This window comes from Psittacula echo (assembly GCF_963264785.1).
Source record: "Psittacula echo genome assembly, chromosome: 1".
In the NCBI taxonomy this organism is placed as follows: domain Eukaryota; kingdom Metazoa; phylum Chordata; class Aves; order Psittaciformes; family Psittacidae; genus Psittacula; species Psittacula echo.
This window is the reverse complement of record NC_137735.1, coordinates 159,657,304-159,678,357: the sequence shown is the minus strand read 5'-3', so window position 1 is coordinate 159,678,357 and position 21,054 is coordinate 159,657,304. Positions and strand designations below refer to the sequence as shown.

Genomic DNA, 21,054 nt, shown 5'->3' with positions numbered 1-21,054 from the left:
ACATTGTGGCTGAGACTAGGTTATTTAAATGTATATACACGTACATTTTAAAATATACACAGGCCTAAATTTTAATCCCAGCTGTAGCTGAACTAGCTTTGTATGAATTCCCAATTATTTTAGTTGTAAAACTGGTGAATAGTTCTTATCCTCCAGCATATGAAGCTGTTTGCATATTAATGGTAGTGAGCACTAGTGAAATATTGGGAGCAGTTGGTGGACTTGCTGGGATCACAAGTTTCATTTTCTGGGTCTGGGGTTAGCTGGGACTGGGAGAGGAGCCATGTCTTCTGGTAGATTCATAGTCTGTAGTTTTTCCTATGGCAGGCTGCAAAAGCCATAAATTTGAACAGAACAGGCAGCTGTGCTCCACACAGGAGTTGGGGTCAGGGTGGAGGTAAGGCTGTGTATAATTCATTCAGCTGTGGAGTTTTTTGCATGGTAGTTGTTCTGCTACTTGTATAAACAAAGCTTTTTAAATGTAAGTTTTAGGGTTAAACAGGAAACAACAAAAAACCTTTTCCTAATAAGTGAAGTCAACTTAGAGGTTCTTGAAATACTTTTTCAGAAACATATTTTATGGACGTTGTTCACCACTTTGTAACAGACTTCTTTCTGAACTACTCGAACTATCTACACTTGTCATCGATTAGGCCAGATCCCAGTACTCTGCTCTTCAACTTTCACATAGGTACGAAAGTGGAGAGGAATAAAAAGCCCAAAATACATATATATTTTTTTGGTGTTGAAGACACTGACTTTAAAAAATATAAAAATGTAACTTGTCCTTCAGCTGTAAGTGGGCTTGGCTGCTTTGGCTCCAGTGCAGCTGCATTGACTGACACAGCCTAAAGACCTGAGTCTGAATTTTGATTTTTTTTTTAATATTTCTCATAGTTTTGAAAGCAAGCCTGCTGTTTGAGTCTTTCTTTCAAAACAAAGAATGCATGTAAAAGTGTGTCCTCTATGTTCATCAGAAATACTGTTGAATTTGATGGTCCCATCATTTGTAAGCTACATATGTTGTTGCTTTAATGCATTCCCTCACTACTTTGATAAAAGCCTTAAGATGTTGCCACTAGTCTTTGATGTTTCCTTCTGATGTTACAGTACCTCTTCTTTTTCTCCTCTTCCAAAAAATCTGTTTTGCATAAACATGAGCAGGCAAGACATTTCTAGTTAAAGATAGAAACATCAAATTCTATCAATGAAAGGACAAAATGAGAAGGTATAGCCAGAGCTTTTTATATTCTCGTTAAGCCTTTACAGATAAAAAAATAGCCTGCAAGTTCTCATTGTAAATATATTAGAGCAAACATACTTCACTAGTTTAAAAGAAAAACAACCTAGGCTGCCTTGAATATTCTTGTGATGCAACAATTCATTTTCTAATAAGCTGTTATAGGAACTCCGGGACAATAAATCTTAGACTGGTAAGAAAATACTTGTATGTTTATTCTACCAGTCTACTAACAGGGATTAATTGGTTATCATACAAGAGAAAAGACTGAATTTTTATATTTAGCTTCAAAGCTGTATTGCTTATCTTGAAACGTAAAATTTTGCATTCTGTTTTTTTACTGGGATGATGATGATGATTACTAGTAGTAGTAGTAGTTATAGAAGAGTTGTTTCAACAAAAGGTCTCAATGAAAAGGTAGTGCTATTGTCCTAGTGGGACTGAAATGATCCTTGCCCCAAAGATTTTCCAGAATGAAAAAGATAGAATAATATTCATAAATAAATATTATTCACATTTATCAAGAAAAATAGATTAAATACTTTGCTCAAGGCCATATAGGAAAAATGTAGCAAGGGCAGGGATTGAATACACACAACTCCTGAGTGCCAATCCACTGTAATTTAAATTACTGGCAAAAGGCGTGGAAAGAGTGATTTTCCTATGAATGTCATGACTGTTTTGCTGCATTCAGGAAGAACTCAGTGTAGTGGAGCCACAACATGGTCTGGTGATTAAAGAATGTTAAGCCAAGAAATGCCAGCTTGTCATCTTGTTTCTTCCAAGACATACATATCCTTAGGCTAGTGAAAATTTTATTATCAAGTCTCAGTAATGTAAATAGGCATAAAATATTACTTCTTTGTTGCACAACCAAACTACGGTTCACTTTTTAAGGACTTTTTTCATTGCAAGATGCCCTTGACAAATACTGCTTAAAGCTTCAGTCCTAAAAGCAGTTGCCCATGTAAATATTTCCCTGAAATCAGTGAAAGCCCTTCATAAGATAAAATGAGAAAACTGTAGGTAGTTGCAGGATCAGGGCCTAGAAAGGCGTTAGCGAAGATAAAGACATTCTTGTACCAATAAGCAGAGATTAAACAAAAACAAACAGTTCTTCCACTTTCACCCTGCCCTCCCTTCATGAGATGGAAGTAAGTAGACACACAGTAAGCTCCTACTTAACGAAAGGAAAATTTGGGATTTGGAAATTAGTAGGTTAAATAAAAATAGTTTAACCTTGGAATCAAAAACTATGCAACCATAAAAAGTTCTAGAGGAACAGAAAATTGCAAGCAATCAAGTGATTCTTGGGAAGTGTCTTATATCAGACCTCCCAGATGGGGAGCTTTCAAGGTAGGTTTAGGAAACTAATATCCATGTTCATCTCTTATTCTAAAATATCTTCTAAATCCTACAACTATTACACATTCTATACACTGAGATCTGTATACGGGGATTGAGAAAATAAATGCTTACTATGGAGTTTTCCGTAGCTTTTACTGAATCATCTGAATACTGAAACCAAAAAAATCCCAGGTCCTTCACTTCTCAGTATTTGAAGTATGGTTAGTAATCAAAATCAGCTGTTGCCCATGGCTGCTCTTCCATGACATACCTTTCCCCTCCTATCCATGGCAGATTTTGCACAGTGGATACACCCCTTGCACATTTTGACACAAAATTTATTTCAAATAGTTTTCTGTATACATCCTTGAAACGTTGAAACTCTACTGCTGGTATTACCTTCTTGTCTATGAGGGAGGATAGACTGGGTTTTGCTGCAGTGAAACAAAGTTTTAAGTTGTTTCCCTGCCTATATTCACTGTGTGGTTCAGAATTTACTGTCTTGAAGAAAACACTAGCAACAAAACAACCAGATCTACTTTGGATCCATTAAATGATCAAACCCCCTGCTGGGAGTATCGCTGTTTCTTGTTTTGCTGGTAGTCTTTTGTATGATTCCCAGCTCACATGGGCAAAGGATTTCCTGACTGATGTACTCCTCTTCAGCTCCAGGTGTAACAACCAGGAGTCTTTGTTCTGTGCAAATACAGAAAGTGAGCTAACCAGGATTTTCTGCATCCAAGCTTGTTTTCACGTTGAACACCTTCTATTCCTGTTTTGTTTAGTAGTTAAACATTTCTTCTATATAACCACCCAGGACATAATAAACATATGTTTATTATGGCAGCACTACTTTGCGCTGCTTACTGCCAGGGCCAGTTTTAGGTTTGTTGCCTAAGTAAACTATGCTCTAGAAAACTGGAATATAGTCTAAATTTTTTGCTTATTATTATGTTCCAGCGTTGTCTGGTTGCTATTGTTTTGTCTACTCAGCTAATCTAATTGCTTTCTCTTGGTTTTCCTTTTTAAAGGTTGTTTGGTTTTCCTTATAATGACAGACTCTCTTTTCCTTCACAGCTTTATTCTACCTATTTTGTTGGTGAAGTTCCTTGGTTTTGCTTTCACACATTGTGGCTAGGAACAGAGGGATACTCAAAATACCTTCTAAGTAGAAACCGAACTTAATGTTCTTTGCGATGCTTAGTTTTCTGACTTTTCTGAGCTTTTTATCGAGCTCTATTTTTATCCACTTATATTATCAGCCTAATCTAGCCATTTGATTTTTTATTTTTTCTTAATCATAGTGTTTTCCTCTTTCATAATCATATTAAAGCTAGTTCCAATTTTCCATCTATTCATCTTGAGTAGGTATTTCCAGATCTCCCAACTACTCTGAACATTACCTCAAAATTTTGTAGCAAATAGGAGGATAATGCCATCTGCAGACCTCAGGTGACTTGGATATTCTCCATTGATACTGCTATGCTTAGTTTCTTATTCAAGCTTTAAAGAGATCTTCATGAAGGTGTAAAGGGGGTTGGTAATATAATTGAAAAAGACATTTTTACTTACCTTGTCAAATGTAAATTTCAACTCAACTGCATTATAAACGTTTTTGAAGAGAGTAAATCTATAATAATGTAAAGTGTACCTTTGGAAGTGAAAATGAAATTTCAGTAGCTGACATGTAAACCTTGCTTCGAGATCTGAAACTGCAGGTTCAATTTAGTTAGGCTGGAGACTCATGGATTAATGTATAACCTAAATTCTTCTGTTGGAGATCCAGCTGTGGGGAGGGACAGCAGGAATTCTGCACTTCCAGTAGTGAGATTTCATAATCTTTAATGAAGAATATTATTGCCCATTTTAGAGACCATCCTGACTGTAACAGTGAGCTGTGCACTCATGCAGCTGTGGTCAAAGAAGGAGGGACAAGGCAAATGAACAGTTCAGAGACCAGCACAGCTACATTCTGATGCCAATTTTACCTATGCTGTTCTTTTTGTCAGTTTTCTGTAAGAAAGCCTTCCCCACTTCGGCAAGCATTTATGCATCCATTAATTCAGTGGGATGCTACTGAAAGCCACCAACATAAGGATAAAGTCTGGACTTGACTGAGAAAAAAAAGGATATTACCAAAGTATAACTGTCTTATATATATGCTCTGCATACAGCTAAGGAAAAAGTGATGAGCACAAGAAAGTCTTAGTAAATTCTGTTGTTAAACAACTTTGAAACAGTGCTGAATGAACTGGGACTGTGAACTGGGTTGAGAATAACCCTAGTGTTTGATGTTGAAGATGGTTAGCACACTATAGATTATAATAATAAAAGACTGTAACAGGAAGACTTCTGCCTCTGTGCTTTGTGGCCATTTGAATGGCAAGAGTGATGACAGACAGAAAAAATTATTGTAGGAAACTGCTAACATGGCCTTACTGTTATGGTATTGATTTCTTTCAGCATCTGTTCTTCAGTTAATATTGCATTTAAGACACAATAGGAAGTTTCCTTCCTTAAAAGTGCTGTATCATTTCTTCTTCTTTAACTGAAATTCCAGCCAGAGTTAAGGAAATACCCTTATGAACCACTTCTCCTTTCTCTCCGTCAAACCAATTGGATATACATAAACAGCTACATAAATAATTCATGGCCAGATTTGTACTCGTCTTTTCTTGTTTGCCCTGTTGTGTTCAGGTACGTGGGCTCTGGGGTGATGCTGTTATGTAGAGGTGATCAAACTGATAGATATCCAGCCCCTGCTGGTAGGTAATTATATTGGCAAATGAATATTACTGAATTTAACTGTGTGATGAAAATCAGGCTAATCAGTTTTTGTTTTATTTTGCATGTGTGACAGAATTACAGTTTTATTTCTCATCTTCTTAAGACAGACCAAAAAGACTACCATTTGCCTTCTTTCTGTAACATGGCCTACTGATTATGCTGATAAATGCTAATTAACTCACTTGATAATGAGACAAATTTGTTAATACTAATAAACTGACTTACAAAATCTTAGTGTTAATATTCACAGCCCACCACTTTGTTGAGGTACAAACACTGTGATAGTTTTCCTGCTGAAAGTTCTGTGGCAACATACTGAAGACTTTAAAATACTTTTATCGTTATTGAATATTCTTACTTTCAATTAAAAAATTAATTTTGAAGCAGACAAATTTCACACAGATACATAGGTATGACAATCGTTTTTCTAGGCAGTTCTGACCTTGCTTATTTTTAACTTGTACATTCCTTTCCACATTAGGACCATTGCTTTTGAAAGACTTGCTCTGTACAATACAGCTTATAATTAATGCTCTTAATAATGACTTACTAGTAGTAATCTTTAATTCCATATTCACCCAGAACTCTCATTTAAGATAAATGAGAGTTTCTGCTCATTAATCCCACTAGAATCGGTCATCGTTTGTTAATTAATATGTTTTTATTTAGTGTATATTTGCTGAAAACTGTTGAGTAGTTTTGGCTTACCCTAATATCACTCTTCCAGCTCGTTTTCTGTAGTGCCTACTGAGTGCACAATGTTTGTTGTACCTGAATTGAAATGGAAATGCTGGAAAGCACAACTCTATCACTGAAGGACATGCACTTGTTTCAGCTAGGCTGCCTTTTGGTTCTGTTTATGGTGGTTTTACAGCAGTTCCTGTTCTAAAGGTTTTAAAGGCTGATTTCAGAATTTAAGTAATTATAAAAGGAACTGAATTTTGACCTGGTGTACATTAGAAATGGTATAAATTTTTTCTTTTCTTTTTTTTGTTACTGCTGAGTGGGACATGTTGTGAAATAAGATTAGTTTGAGTACACATCAAAAGGCAAGACTGTTTGCTCATTTCAGTACTGAAAGTGCCAAATATGTTATTTTTGTGAGATTTCCAGTTAACTGTAGAGTATGGCAAAACGTAAGTGTCTGGAGCCTTGCATTCTATGAGTGTTCTCTGAAAGAATTCTCAGCTTCCCTTCTCCTCTTTAGCAGATGTTTGTCAATGTTAGGCTGAAAAATATCTTTTCAGACTCAAACATGGAAAACTATAATTCAGAAAAGACTCCTAAAAATAAATTACACAATTTTAAATAAAAAAATATATTAATTATAATTTTTGGTAATATAAGGTGGTTTGTTTTTTTTTTTTTTTTTTCACTAACAGCTATGCTCTCTGTTTAACTCTTATTTGTAAGAATAGTGAGAAATATGAATATTATGAAATTATTGAAATCTTTCAAAGGCCACATAATTACTGCACTGGATTAATCCACTCTTCCTACTCTCAAAGCAAAAGTGGAAATGTATTGCCAGAAGAATATACTGATTTGTTGTGTGTGTTTTACTGAAGGTAACATTTGCTAACCCCATGAACAGCGTGCCAACAGCATCCCAAAGCAAGAACATGGTCAGACTTACTGCTGCTTACAGCCATTGAAACATATTTGAGCACAAAATGGATATGGTGGATTTAAAAAACTGCTCTTAACAACTAATGTGAAATATTTTTTGTTACTTTTTTCTCATATAGCTACCCTTAATGTGCCATTCCTGTTTCTGATGGAAATGTCACCTACTGCTGTCAGCTAACCCAATCTGCTCCCCTTGTATGAAAGCACACTTTGTGGCCAGATCCTATAGCTGGCTCCAAATGATGTCGCTGCCTTGATTTCACAAAAATCTCGTTGTGAAGCTGAGCCTGAGATGCCTACTTTGAAATCTTCCCCCCTTGCCCTCTTTATCATTCTGAGACTGAGGAAAGCAACAGAAAGCACATTTCTTAGGCTGAATCTGGTTTTGTATGTGTCTTTACAGAAGCTATAACCCTTCCCAGACTTAAAATAACTTGTCCAACAGATTAGCCTCCCTGATGTGACTACCTCACCAAACCACCTTATGCCACTGTCTTTGTTTCCTCTGTTCTTGCAGTGTATGGGCTGGGGGGTGCATACCTTGGTACAGTTTGTTTTCAAAATTAGGGAGGACTGAAACACACAAAAAGAGGTTAGGTATAAGCAGTGCTGTCATCTGGTGGTGAAATTGTTACCACTTTAAAGAGATTGTGCTTTTCAACCAACGGGTTTCACTTTTTTGAGGAAGTTGATGTAGTCCCCTGGGCATAGAGTCACAAATCTTTCATATAGAAATAAGCAAAACCATTGGTTTTATCCAAAATTGCTAAACCTTTTGAACTCTATTTTTGAAGAAGAATAGCACTCCAGAGATAGACTCATTGGCTTACTATATTCAGGTCTTTTTCTTCTTTAGCGTGAAATGCCAAAACATGACAAAGTTATTGGAAAGCATGTTATAAATGTTATTATTTGTGTGCAAATGCTACTTGTCCAATGGAATGAAGAAGTGAGGACAAAAAGTCATACCCCTCCCTCAGAAATATCAGTATACTCAAATGCCAAAGTACTGTTTTCCCCTTTTATAATTTTACCACTGGTACTTTTTTCCACATCATATTTTATGTCCATATCCTTACATACAAGGAAAATACACTTTTTAGATCTAGCTTTCAGGGTTGTTTTGCTGTCTGTAACTGAACAGGAGGAATATTACTGTCATCATTGCATCTCAAATTATACAGTGCCTGCTCACCTGGGAAACCAGAAAAAAATGTGTAGGAAGCAATGAGAAACTTGTTACTTCACATTTTCTCTTCAAGCTTTTTAAGGCTGACCTCTCTGAGTTCTCTTAACCCTCAAAGTGAGATACAAGTGAGAAAATGATATTGTCACATGAAACAATTAGAAATCAAAGAACAAACCAGATTTTGTTTTAAACTGTTGAGGGCTTTACTAAAGTAGCCATCACATGGGTGTACTTTCTTCTTTTGGATCATTCATTCTGGCTTTTGCCCACTTGACTTTCTCATCTACACATAAAGGTAGTACACTACCTATTGTTTCTCTCCAATGTTTGATCTATGTTCCAAACTACCTATGGATAACAAAATAGACTATATGGATCTTCATATTGCAGTCATCTTTTGTCTCTTCTAAGCACTTTCATCTGACTTAAATAGTTAAAAATGCAGAGATTAAAATAAAAGCTTTCATGGCTGCAAGCATTTTCATTATTCCCAATACCTGTATCACGTCTGCGAAGCATTCCCAATCCCTGTATCAGCCTGTATTATATGAATTCTATATTTTGGAGTAGATTTGTTTCTGATGCGTGATATTTGTTAGAAAGTCTTGAATCTCTGACTAAAATACATAATTCTAGTTATGGATTTCCCATGCTGCTAGAACTGTAATTTGTACAAATGCATGCTAGTTGTTGCAGTTGACAAGTACAGAAGAACTTATAATGCTGCAGGGTTTTTTTCTTCTACAAGGACTGAACAAACTGTACTGATGGAAGTTCATTAGCAGAAGATTTTTAACTAAAACCCAGATTATTGTGCTTTCCATACTCAAAACTGATTTTCCTTGAATACATTTGTGATACCGTCTTCTGCATTTAATAGCATCTTATTAACTGACCTAATTTGAATAACTTCTGGAGATAGAGACAAGAAGTTAAGTAAGGGTATCAGGACCTAGCTCTTTAAGCATAGCTAGCCATACAGAAAAGTTTCTTTCCATTCTTCAGATGTCATTCACTTCAGTCACATTCACTGTCCTGTAGTAATACTAACAATAAAGAGGAACTGGAACATTAAAGATTTATTGTATTCAGAGATGTCATGAATCAGTGAGAGAGTGGACAGGGTCACTGTGTGGAGTCAAAGTGAGGATATTAGCTAGGGTTTCATAATTTGATTGTGGTCCATTCTTATGCTTGTGTGGCCTATTAGCGGTAGTGGTTGGTTTTATTCAGTTTAGATTTTCAGCTTAAACTTGAACTTCAATCAAAGGGATAGTTTTTGTGAAAATACTTCCCGTAGTTTGCTTTGCTTAACTTTATAGGCTGTTTTTATAGTGCAATGTTTAAAACTTGAGTCTTTCCTGCCAGTGAAGACCACAAAGTCATTGAGACTCATTGTTATTTTAAAACATGACAAGCTGGCCTTAAGACCTTAGGGATCCTTTCTTCAGAAGTCAAGCTGGTGATGGATAAGGAGCCATCAGAGCTGTGTGTATCTTAACTGCAGGAGTTCAATTAAGAAGCCAAGAGTGTCTCAGGTATAGCGGCACAAATAGAAGTGCTTGCTTTTGATAACGTCTCTGTAGCTGCTCAGTGCAGGTAGTTGGCTTCCCCCAACTCATTTCTGATTGCACAAGGAGGTTAGCACAGAGGAATACCTGAAAGGACTGAGCTCCATCAGTGTTCAGTGAGTGCTAGAGAATGCCACAATGGGGAAACGCTATCAAAATTCCTGTGTCTGCATTGGGAATTGACAGGAAATGGCTAGCTGTAAGATCTAGCCTTTGACAGCCACAGCCCTGAGAGCTCTGCTGCCTTTTTCTTCCTGAGAGAAACGCTGTTCTGCTGCCTGTTCTGTGCAGAGAAAGTTTTCTCACCCAGCACCGGTTTCTGCAAAGTCTGTTCTGCATTTTTTTTGCTCCCATATTCCTCTTGCTTTTCATAATGTTTTGCATTGTGATGGAGAATTTCCAATTGCTCCCATCCTACCCCACACTTAACAATTATCAGCTATTTTTAGACACTGAGATACCAAAATACAGAAGCAGCAGTCATTGTTGAAGACATGGCCTTTGTCAAAAGACTTTTAAATGTTTCTTCTTCAGTCTCTTCACCCGTGAAAGAACATTCACAAGTTCCTGATGAATATGATGTCAAAGGTTAAATAAGATGAAAAATAGTGCATTAGAGTCACATGAGAATTTTTTCTTAACTTGAAAGCTACAGTAAGGCATCTACTAAACACAGCTGTGGGTTGCCAGACTGGATGTCTTTTGTTTTGTATTCTTTCTTCATGCATATTAATGGAGAAGATCTCATCTAGTCAGATCAAAGTTCCAATAAGAAAAATATTCGCATTTAAAAATTAATGACTGTGTTTAGTTTAAGTAATTAATTGACATAATCACACACTCTTTCATAACCTAAACATTAAAGTGAATAGCTACATTATTTGATGATAGGTTTTAAGATAAAGGAGAAGTATATAATTGCTAAATTAAATTGAAATTTCATTTTATTATTAAATAATTTCACAAATATGCTTTTCTCAGGGTTTCATAGGAAAAGCAGGACAAACAAACAACTGATGTTCATTTGTAATAGAAGTTAAAAAGGATTAATTTATCAGTAAAAATGCTTTTTTTCTTAACCCTTAAAATCTATTTGAAAGTCCTCAGAAATAGAGCTAAAATAATCTGTAGTGCGACTGTGTTTCTTATCTTAAAATGGAAATAGACTTTTTTGGAACTTACAGAACATTTTAATAATTAAAATGTTCATAATTAGATGCTTATTTTCTGGTACAGTGGCTGAAAAGAACATGAAGCCTCATAACTCAAACAGTTTCAAAGATGTGTTTTGTTCAGGACTAATGATGAATGATGCGATCCCATCAGAGTGAGAAATTTTACTTCAGAAGTTATTGAAAACACTGGAACAAATTGGCATCCCATATAAATGGCAAACTGTAATGAAGTCTATTGAGTTTGTCCAGTATACTATGACCATATTTAAGCACATTATTTTATAGCAGAGATTTAAACATTTATTAAATACAGAGTGAATTTTCATCAAAGAAAAAGTTACAATTATAATAGTCAGTTTTCAGATCCAAAATTCCATAAAATTGAAACACAGAAAGGGTTATTAGACTGCTAATTCAAATTCCTCTGAAATCACAGACTTTGTGTTCCATTTATTTTTTATTCTAGTACTCAGCTTCGAGTCCAAGAATGTGTGTGATAAAAGTGTATCTTGGATTTGGCTCTTACACCTCTTTCAGGAAGTCATCGACCCTTAGTTTGAAGAAAACAGCAGTTAGACCATTTCCTTTTCAGTATTTCACTGTTTATTCACATCATTTCTGATATGAGCTTGTCTAACATTATCCTGTGGCCAGTGGCTCTCTCCACGCTTTCTGTGCTAGATGAAAGACCCTGCCACATTCAGCATCTCGCAGAAATTTCACAGTTTTCAATTTGACAACAAGAACATAGCTGAGTTTCTTTAAACTTCCACTGAAACACCCTTTTCTTGGTCTTCGGTTACTTCCATAGTTCTTTCCTGCATCCTTTCAAATTTTTCAATAGTGTTTTAAAAATGTTTAGGTTAGAAATATCTTTAGGATTCCATTATTGGTCTCTCTTGAGCCATAAATAAAAGCAGAGTAAAGCCAGGCTCCTATTCACTACTTACTTTATGCTATTTTCTCTTTCTTGCTATAGCATCACCTGGACACTCCTGCTAAGTTGATGGTTTGTTACAAATTCTTTACAGAATCATTGCTTCTAGTGCTTTCTCCATTCAGTTTTCTTCAGTGTTGCACCTGTATTTCTTCCTACAGCATATGCAGATGTGTATTTGGCTGAATAAGACCACATCTTATTTCAGTGGGATCACTACTCTAAAAAATATTTATCCTTTTCAGTTGGTTTAATTTTTCATTAGTCCCAAATCACTGATGGAAATATTGAGTAGTACAAGACTGAAGAGCCCCTCTTTTTGATGCTAAGCCTTTGCTGATTACTTTCTTATGCATGTTCATTAGCCAATTCTTAATCCAGTTAAAACATGCTTTATTGATATTGTGTAGTGCTATATTTTTAATTAGAATATTGAATGATACTAAGTCAAAAGGCATGCAAAAGTTGGAGTCTATTATACCTACATCGTTACCTTTGGCAACCTAACTTGAAATCTCATCAAAGAACAGAAGTAGATTTGTTTGACAAGGCTGATTTTGCAGAGAACTATGTTGACTAGCATTAATTATATTCCTACCTCTTAATAATTAATTAATTGAATATCTTTTTAGTTTTCTGATTATTTCTGCCGAGGCTGATGCGCGGCTAAGCAGCTTGGGAGTACAGGTATCACCTACTTGCCCTTAGTGTAATACCAATACAGGATGTAGCACTGCTACTCTACTGGAATATCATTGACATTGTTGATGCCTCCCCTAAGTATGCCTTCTTTCATACTTCTGGAATGCTAGGTATTCTTTTACTAATGGAAAAAAAATATAAATCTCATCAGCAAATGTGGAAGTAAAATATTGTATGTAAATAAACTACTGAAGGTCTAGTTATGCCATTGTGTAATATATTAGAAATGAAAGTAAAATGAGTGTGAATGTGGGAAAAGATGTTACACAACTCTAGCACAGTTTTGCAACATGATGATGTGTGCTCAAATTAGAAAAAGCAATTGAAGAAGTTTGAGTATGCATATGTAATTCTGAAAGGCTGCTCTTGTTTGCACATCTGGCTTGTCAGTGAGTTATAAAATAGAAAAAGGTACAGTCAGTTACATATGCATCGGGATATTTTTGGATTACAAAATCCATCTCAAAGGACAGATTAGTTTTTATTCTAATTTTGTTCTGGTGGAGTTATAATGTTTGAGTTTGGGCTGGACGCTTTTGGCTCCCTACATACTTGATGCTTCTGATTCTGAATAGGCTTTAGTTTCACCATTATTAGGAAAGCCAGATAATAGACAAAAGCAGTGCTAGGAGGGAATGGATAATGTATTTACTGTTGAACTTTATGTTCTCATTCACTCCTCAAATAATCTGAAATAATTAACATTTAAAGTACAGGACAACAGCCACTGCAAAAGAATGCCTGGAAGGAGAACCAGCCTTTAATCTGTGCAAATTTGTCACCTTGTTACACCCTAAACACACAATTGTCGAAAGAGCCTATATAACTTCAGGAGCACATGGCAGCAGGGGTCAGGTCAGTGACTATACCTAGAGCTAGAGCAGATGGGCCAGTAGGACAACACTAAGTCCTGGGCTGAGTCAGCATCTGGATTGTCGAGTGGTCACTGGGCGCCCATTTCCCAGAAATCAAGCATGTCAACAAGCAAGGTCATCCATCTCACAACCTTCTCCTCCCCCAAAAAAACCTCACCAAAACCAAACCAAACCAAAAAACAAAAAGAAAGCCACGGAGATATTTAATAGAAAGAAGTCTGCTGAGAATAGGAGATATGCTTTGTCAAATCACACAGCTCAATCTGAGTCAGAGATGAAAACCCAGGTTCCGTAGAGGCTCCCGCTTCTTGGATGCTCTACCCTGAAAACTATGTCAGGGTCTTCCTTTACAGCTGTTGTGCTTTAAACACATGATTAAATATTCATTGGAGCTGAGAGAAGAAAAAAGCAGAAGATAACTCTATATTCAGACTGTTGTGGCAGTAAAGGGTGTGTCAGCATCAACATTTCAGGTTCTTGGTCCAAAGAAGTTTTAATTATTTTATATATAGGAGGACTCAGACTGGAGAGTTGCAGAGGCCTTCATCTTAAAATTTTACATAGTCTCTAACAAAATTTTCTTACAGATTACAAGAACTCCTCAAAAGATGAGGAATTAGAAAATTAGTCTCCAAACCCTGCTGGAGGATACCAAACTGGGATTTCTAGGCAAAATAAGGATGCTTTTAATTTCTCCTCCTGGCTATTTCTAGATTTCTTTTCCTTCCCCAGATGCTCAGGGCCTTGTTCAGTCAAGTTTTGAAATGGAGATTCCACAGTCTGTGGGCAATCTGTGCCAGTGTCTAGCCAATGTTTTTATACCATTAAAAAGAAGCTGAAAATCAATTAAATGTTTAATGTTTGTAACTATGGCTATAGTTATTTATAAGAGTTTATTTAATCTAAAATTTTCTGAAAACCTAAACTGAAACTTAGTTTAATACTCCTGGGATAAGAAAATAAAAGTAATCTGGTATTCAGATGTGGTTTTCATTGATTTCAGTAAGGTATTTGATACTGTCTCCCACAGCATCCTCATAGATAAGCTAAGGAAGTGTGGGCTTGATGATCAGGTAGTGAGGTGGATCAAGAACTGGTTGAAAGGAAGAAGGCAGAGAGTTGTGGTCAATGGGGCAGAATCTAGCTGGAGGTCTGTGACTAGTGGAGTCCCCCAGGGGTCGGTGCTGGGACCAGTGCTGTTTAATATTTTCATCAACGACCTGGATGAGGGAACTGACTGTACCCTCAGCAAGTTCGCTGATGACACTAAGCTGGGAGGAGTGGCTGACACACCAGAAGGCTGTGCTGCCATTCAGCGAGACCTGGGAAGGCTGGAGAGTTGGGCGGGGAGAAACTTGATGAAATTCAACAAGGGCAAGTGTAGAGTCTTGCATCTGGGGAGGAACAACCCCATGAACCAGTACAGGTTGGGGGTTGACGTGCTGGAAAGTAGTGAAGGGGAAAGGGACATGGGGGTTCCGGTGGATGGGAGGATGACCATGAGCCAGCAATGTGCCCTTGTGGCCAAGAAGGCCAATGGCATCCTAGGGTGCATTAGAAAGGGTGTGGTTAGTAGGTCAAGAGAGGTCCTCCTCCCCCTCTACTCTGCCCTGGTGAGGCCGCATCTGGAATATTGTGTCCAGTTCTGGGCCCCTCAGTTCAAGAAGGACAGGGAATTGCTTGAAAGAGTCCAGCGCAGAGCCACAAAGATGATTAAGGGAGTGGAGCATCTCCCTTATGAGGAGAGGCTGAGGAAGTTGGGTCTCTTTAGTTTGGAGGAGACTGAGGGGTGACCTCATCAATGTTTACAAATATGTAAAGGGTGAGTGTCAGGATGATGGAGCTAGGCTTTTCTCAGTGATGTCCAGTGACAGGACAAGGGGTAATGGGTGTAAACTGGAGCATAAGAGGTTCCATGTGAACATTAGGAAAAACTTCTTTACTGTGAGAGTGACAGAGCACTGGAACAGGTTGCCCAGGGGGGTTGTGGAGTCTCCTACGTTGGAGATATTCAAGGCCCGGCTGGACAAGTTCCTGTGTGATGTACTCTAGGTTACCCTGCTCTTGCAGGGGGGTTGGACTAGATGATCTTTTGAGGTCCCTTCCAACCCTCGGGATTCTATGATTCTGTGATTCAAGTGGAAGCTAAACCAATTGTGCTTGGTATTTAACACTGCACTATCTGGTTTCATAGAATTACTAAGTTTTTAAATTTCTGCTACTATTTCACATGTTGCATGAACAGTTTTAACAGTAATTTCTGAGAGTTCGACTTGCAATCTTAGTATTCCTTTGGCATAGCAAGTCTTTCCCTCCCCCCCATTTATTATACACTATCAGGATGATTATAAAAAAAGGATTCCAGCTCTGCTTTGTTTACAAAGTGGTTTGACTTTCAAAAGTGCTTTATTTATTATTAGCACTGACTTCTAAGACTTATTTAGATATATAAAAAGGAACAGGGATTGCAATTTAGGTACTTTTTGAAAATCAGACTATAGATAACATCAGCGGTTCTGCTTTGTAATGACTGCAACTGGCACAATAAAGGGGTGGAAAGGTTTGCAAAATCATAGCAACAGATCCCATCAGTAAAGTACAAGATTCTTTTCCTGTTTGTGGAGGTTCAGGATGGTACTGACAGGATATAAGCACTTAAAGAATATCATTGAAAAATAGCACTCCTGATCAAGTTGATTTTTGACTTAGACAGCAGTTAGCTGATTATCTTTCACAGATCCTCCCTTTGCCAGTGAGGCAGTCTTTCAGTGGTTTACTAGAAAATCAGGCTGCACAGAGATTTCCATCTGCCACTAACAATCTGAAACGCAGAGAAAGCAGTAAGCAAACCACTGACTTTTCAGCAACCTTCTGTGGCAGAACCCACTTCCTTACTAAAATCCATTAAAACAAAATTCTAAACCAAGGTTGTATAGACTTTGGACACAGCAAATTTCTCATGTTTCCCATTTAATTTGAAGACACAGTATTCTGGATTTCATGCTTCAGGTAGGCTTGTAGAGTTTCTAAGACAACAGTTCACTTCGTGTGGATTCATTCAGTAACCCTGGAGGACAGCACAAGCACAGAGTGCCTGGTTCAGAAGCACAGAGTGCTTCTGAAACAGCAGTAGAAAACAAGGATGCATGGCAAATCCATGCTCTGGCCATAAAATGGAACATATTTTCTTTCCCTCAGCACACTGCATTTTGCCTAATATCAATACTCTGGTTAAACTGGCATGCAGTAGGTTCTATGTTTGAATTCTAATTAAAGAAACTGCTTGAGTTTCTAACTTTCATTATGAGCTTAAGTCTGAAGGAGTAGATAGATGCATAAGTATACGAATGATTTGGGACAGTTTTACATGTATCTTTACACGTGATAAATCAAGGCTTAAATTAACAGTACATTAGTCACTTTCTAAAACTAACACAAAGATCTCAGTTAAGACAAGTAATATCATGATTTAAGTAAATCCTAAATGCACATGTAGTTTTTAAAACCTTACATAGGATGCCTATCTTTCTAACATAAAATTGAATAATCTAAACAGTGTAGTTAAGACTTTTATATCAATATATTAATGGAATATTATTTAATAACTTTAAGGCTTACATAAAAGTAATTAATATTATATTCATTACTGCATGACTTAATCTTTTTTGTATGACTAGAAAATTAGTTTAAAGAAACATAATTAAAATAATCCTAGACATGCCGCCATAACATGATTAAAAATAAAGTAGGTACTGCAATATTGTAAAAAAATATAGCTAATTTAAATGCAAGCCCCTTTTATGGGCTATTTATCTCTGCTTATGTATGTTAGGGGAATTAAAAAGAAGTTCGTATAAATGACTGAATTTTTATTTTTTTTTTTTTGAGAAAAAAAAATGTCTGCAAAACGAGTTTTTGGTATTATTTAACTAATATTAATCATGCTTATACAGAGGCCACTTGAGAAAAATTTATTATGAGAAATTTGTGACCAGTCATGCCATAGGAAGAGGAGAAAGCCACAGGGCTGAAATGACAGTACGGTTTGTGTATGCAGTGCTCCTTTGGAAGTTAAATTGCAGGAATGTGACATTGATCTAAAACGGGAGCTGTTTGAAGTAGCAACTGTCAATCTCTGTATTCAAAGGATAGCCGAAAGTCGTACTCAATTAGCCATTTTGGCATGACCGCTCAGTTTATAAAGTCCTACCAACTCAAAAAGTGATCTGTCCTCAAGAGGCACTTCCAGAAGACTTCGCGGTTTGATAATAGTGAACAGTCATCCAAGACTATAGCTTGGACTCTTTATTTTATTGTTTGGGGGGTTATTCCAAAAGTACAGCAATGCCTTATTTGACTGACTGTACTTATTACAAGGTGAGCCAAATGAGGATTTAAGTATGAATGAATGTCTGCTGCTGATGATACTACTTAAATTGGTTAGATTATGCTTTTCTTGATGCCTTTGTTTACTCTTTAAAGTAAAAAAGAGTTACTACACAGTGATATTAATTTTTGAGTACATATATGCTTGTAGATTGATTATAATGATCAGTAATTTTAACAGAAGTCATTCTTTAACAAGAAGAGAAAAATTTGCAGCATACTTCTGGTCTTTCCTCAGGATTGTTTATCTTTTCTAATTCTATTTTTCTTTGATAATTATTCAGAAGGTTTGTTCAGCTGTGTTAGGGGTAAACAACTCGTATAAGAAATGTGTAAGTTGCAAAACTGAAAAATAAAGAAAGATTACAGATTAATAATAATTCAAGTGTTATTAAAGCTGAATCTATTGTTTTGATGTTTAAATGGTCATACAGGCAAATACTGGCACCAGTAACTTGAAACTTCAGCAATTGTTTCCATTCCTTCCCAGGTACAAACACACTTGGAAAATCAGTCCAGGTACCACATACAGCAAAGCCAGAGGCACCAGGTGAAGCAGTACCTGACCCTCGATACCAAGCTGTCCAGCCAGACGCTCTCCCTGTCTCACTCCCACACAATCCAGCCTGTGGGAGTGACCTCCATTTTAAGAAGCGGACACATGCCTCCCATCAGCGACATTGGCACACCAGAAAGCCCTGTTACCAAGCTGCTGGCTCTTGGAGGAGAACATGAAAATGCGGTAGGGCAGGGCTGGTGAAAGGAATGGGGAAATGGGCTTTGGATTCTTCTGCAAAAACATTACATGACCATTGCATTGGCAGTGGGTGAGAGATTGTGGAATCATGGAATGGTTTGGGTTGGAAGCAACCTTGAAGATCATCTACTTCCACCCCTCCTATCATGGGCAGGGACACCTTTCACTAGACCAAGTTGCTCAAAGCCCCATCCAACCTGGTCTTGAACACTGCGAGGGATGGAGCTGACTTTCTTTACTTTCATACGGCCTTTGGTTGCAGCACATGTTCCTTTAATCCTTTTGGATTACATGAGTGATTCCCTTGAATCCCTGTTAATAGCTTTTTACATGATCAGGCTTCTGAATTTCTGCCAGTTAAAATGTACTGTTGCATCTTTTTATCTATGTGTCATATATTGCTGTGCATTTTTTGCGTATGTACTTTGCAATGCAAAACTTTTCTTTTTTTTTTTTTTCCAAATGAGAGTTATTTCTATCTAAAAGTATTATCCTAGCTGCATAACAAAGTTAAATGCTAATTACCTTAAAGATGTAACTGAACGAATCACTTATTAAATTTTCAGTTAGCTGATACATTTATATATGGGTTATCTTGGGTAGCTTGACATAGATATGCTAACTTTAGTACCACCATTGATTTTAATAGAGATAGAGCTATTATACGATGTCAGATTCTCAGCCAGTGTGAGATGTAGATCATTATGGCCTTTAATACTTCAATAGATTTCAAAAGAGACTGCTTATTAGGTAAAAGGGGAATTCCTATAGAAATGAGAAATAGTTATGCTGTATCACACCTTGGGCTTTAACAGAACAGAAAAATCTTGCAAATACACTGTGACCCATTTGAACATTTGGATGTTATGCAGCTAAGCATGAGGGAACTGGAAAAAATAAACCTGACGCTTCCTGGAGAGCTCATCTGGGGCCCCTCCATTCGTTCTACATTGACAACTGACATTTTATGTCAGGTTTATGGATTACTGAAGCCACTAGTCTGCACAGATTATTATAATAGATGGCCTTTGTGGAGGCCTCTGTGATCAGCTCTGTGCAGCGTGCTGGAACCATTCTCAGGCTGATTTTGGGAATCATGCCAGGTGCCTGCCCTTGTTCCATTCTATCACCTGGAGAGCAACATGGCTGCTTGTAAACCATCCTCCTGAACTGTGCCTGGTGATGGCTGGGAGAGTTATAGTTGACACTGGCCAAAATCCTCACAGGCATTTTACCAATGATTTGAATAATCCCATCCCAGAGCCTCAGGAAATATCTGACGCAGTGTAATTTCCTAGGGCAGATGTGCCCTCTGGCTCAGCGTAAGCTATGGTTATATTAGTAAATAGTGTAGAGCCAATACACAGGTTGGTGCAGGGAGCTGTAGTCATTCACATTGTCTAATTGCTGGGAATTTCTTGGCATCTTTTAGTCCTGACCACACTCTGCTGGGTAAGGTCAGGCACAATTGCTAGGACAGCACGTCTTGCTTTTAGAGAGGGAGAGGAGTGCATGTGTAAGCTGTGTTGGGCCACGTGGCGTAAGAGCCTGCGTTGAAAAGTCTTTCATTGCATAGGACGCTCTTGAAAAGCCTCAGAGAACAAGCCAACTGCTCCTGCCCGTGGTAGAGTTAACAGTGACACATTCATCGAGGGTTCTTTCCTGAAGTTATTTTGTGAATGGAACCAGACTAAAATTATCACGGAAAACTCCTGCTGTACCTTGTCCAAATCTATATGCATCTGCAAATTATTCAGTGTTTCATCCCACCTGTTCCATCTGCTTCAGTAGTTTTTGATTCAGTTTAGAACAAAAGTGGGACCAGAAGGCTCTCTGGAGAAGTATCCAGTGTATTGCCAAACCAACACAAACCTCTGCCTACTGAATCTTGAGAGAGGTGTGTAACACCACATCTTGAGTGACTCATGCTGTTGCAGAACCACAGGTTCCTTCCAGCCTTCCTGCACTAGTGCAACAAACCCTGTGGGTTTGACACATTAGATGAGGGTGACGGATCACAGCTACAATTTAGCAATGCCCTCCTTGTCTTCTGATCTTGGTGTTGTAATAAAGGCTTAAAAAAGGGGAATGGGCTGGTGTTTGGGAGGAAAGAAGCGATTTGCTAAACCACAAGAACTGTTTCCACAAGAAGCAGAAAATGTGAATATTGTGTAAAAGTACCTGAAATATTTGAGTTTTAAGATATGAACTTCTGAAATTCGGTTTTACTGATGTAATAAATAATCAAGATTAATTCTTCTTTATTTTCAAAGTAACATTTTTTCCATTATTATTTGTGATGATTGGTGTTAAAATTTTATTTTATCAGATGGAAGAGGTGATTGAAGACATAATCAATATGGAATCAAGTTTTAATGATGAAGGGATAGGTTGTTCTGAAACTCCTCTACTAATGCAAAGAACTGTAAGTATTCAGTGGAATTTCATCTTGCTATTTA

The 21,054-nt window shown here is 37.2% G+C and overlaps 1 protein-coding gene across 1 annotated transcript in view; it reads left to right on the top strand.

Annotated features, from left to right (window-relative positions):
* Nucleotides 1-21,054, top strand: part of TFEC (transcription factor EC) — a gene marked incomplete at both ends in the record, with an annotated part of 63,818 nt that overhangs the window by 14,291 nt on the left and 28,473 nt on the right. Inside the window, 2 exon segments of the mRNA XM_080623422.1 lie at nucleotides 18,329-18,580; nucleotides 20,925-21,020. Coding sequence (XP_080479548.1) covers nucleotides 18,329-18,580; nucleotides 20,925-21,020 — 348 coding nt within the window.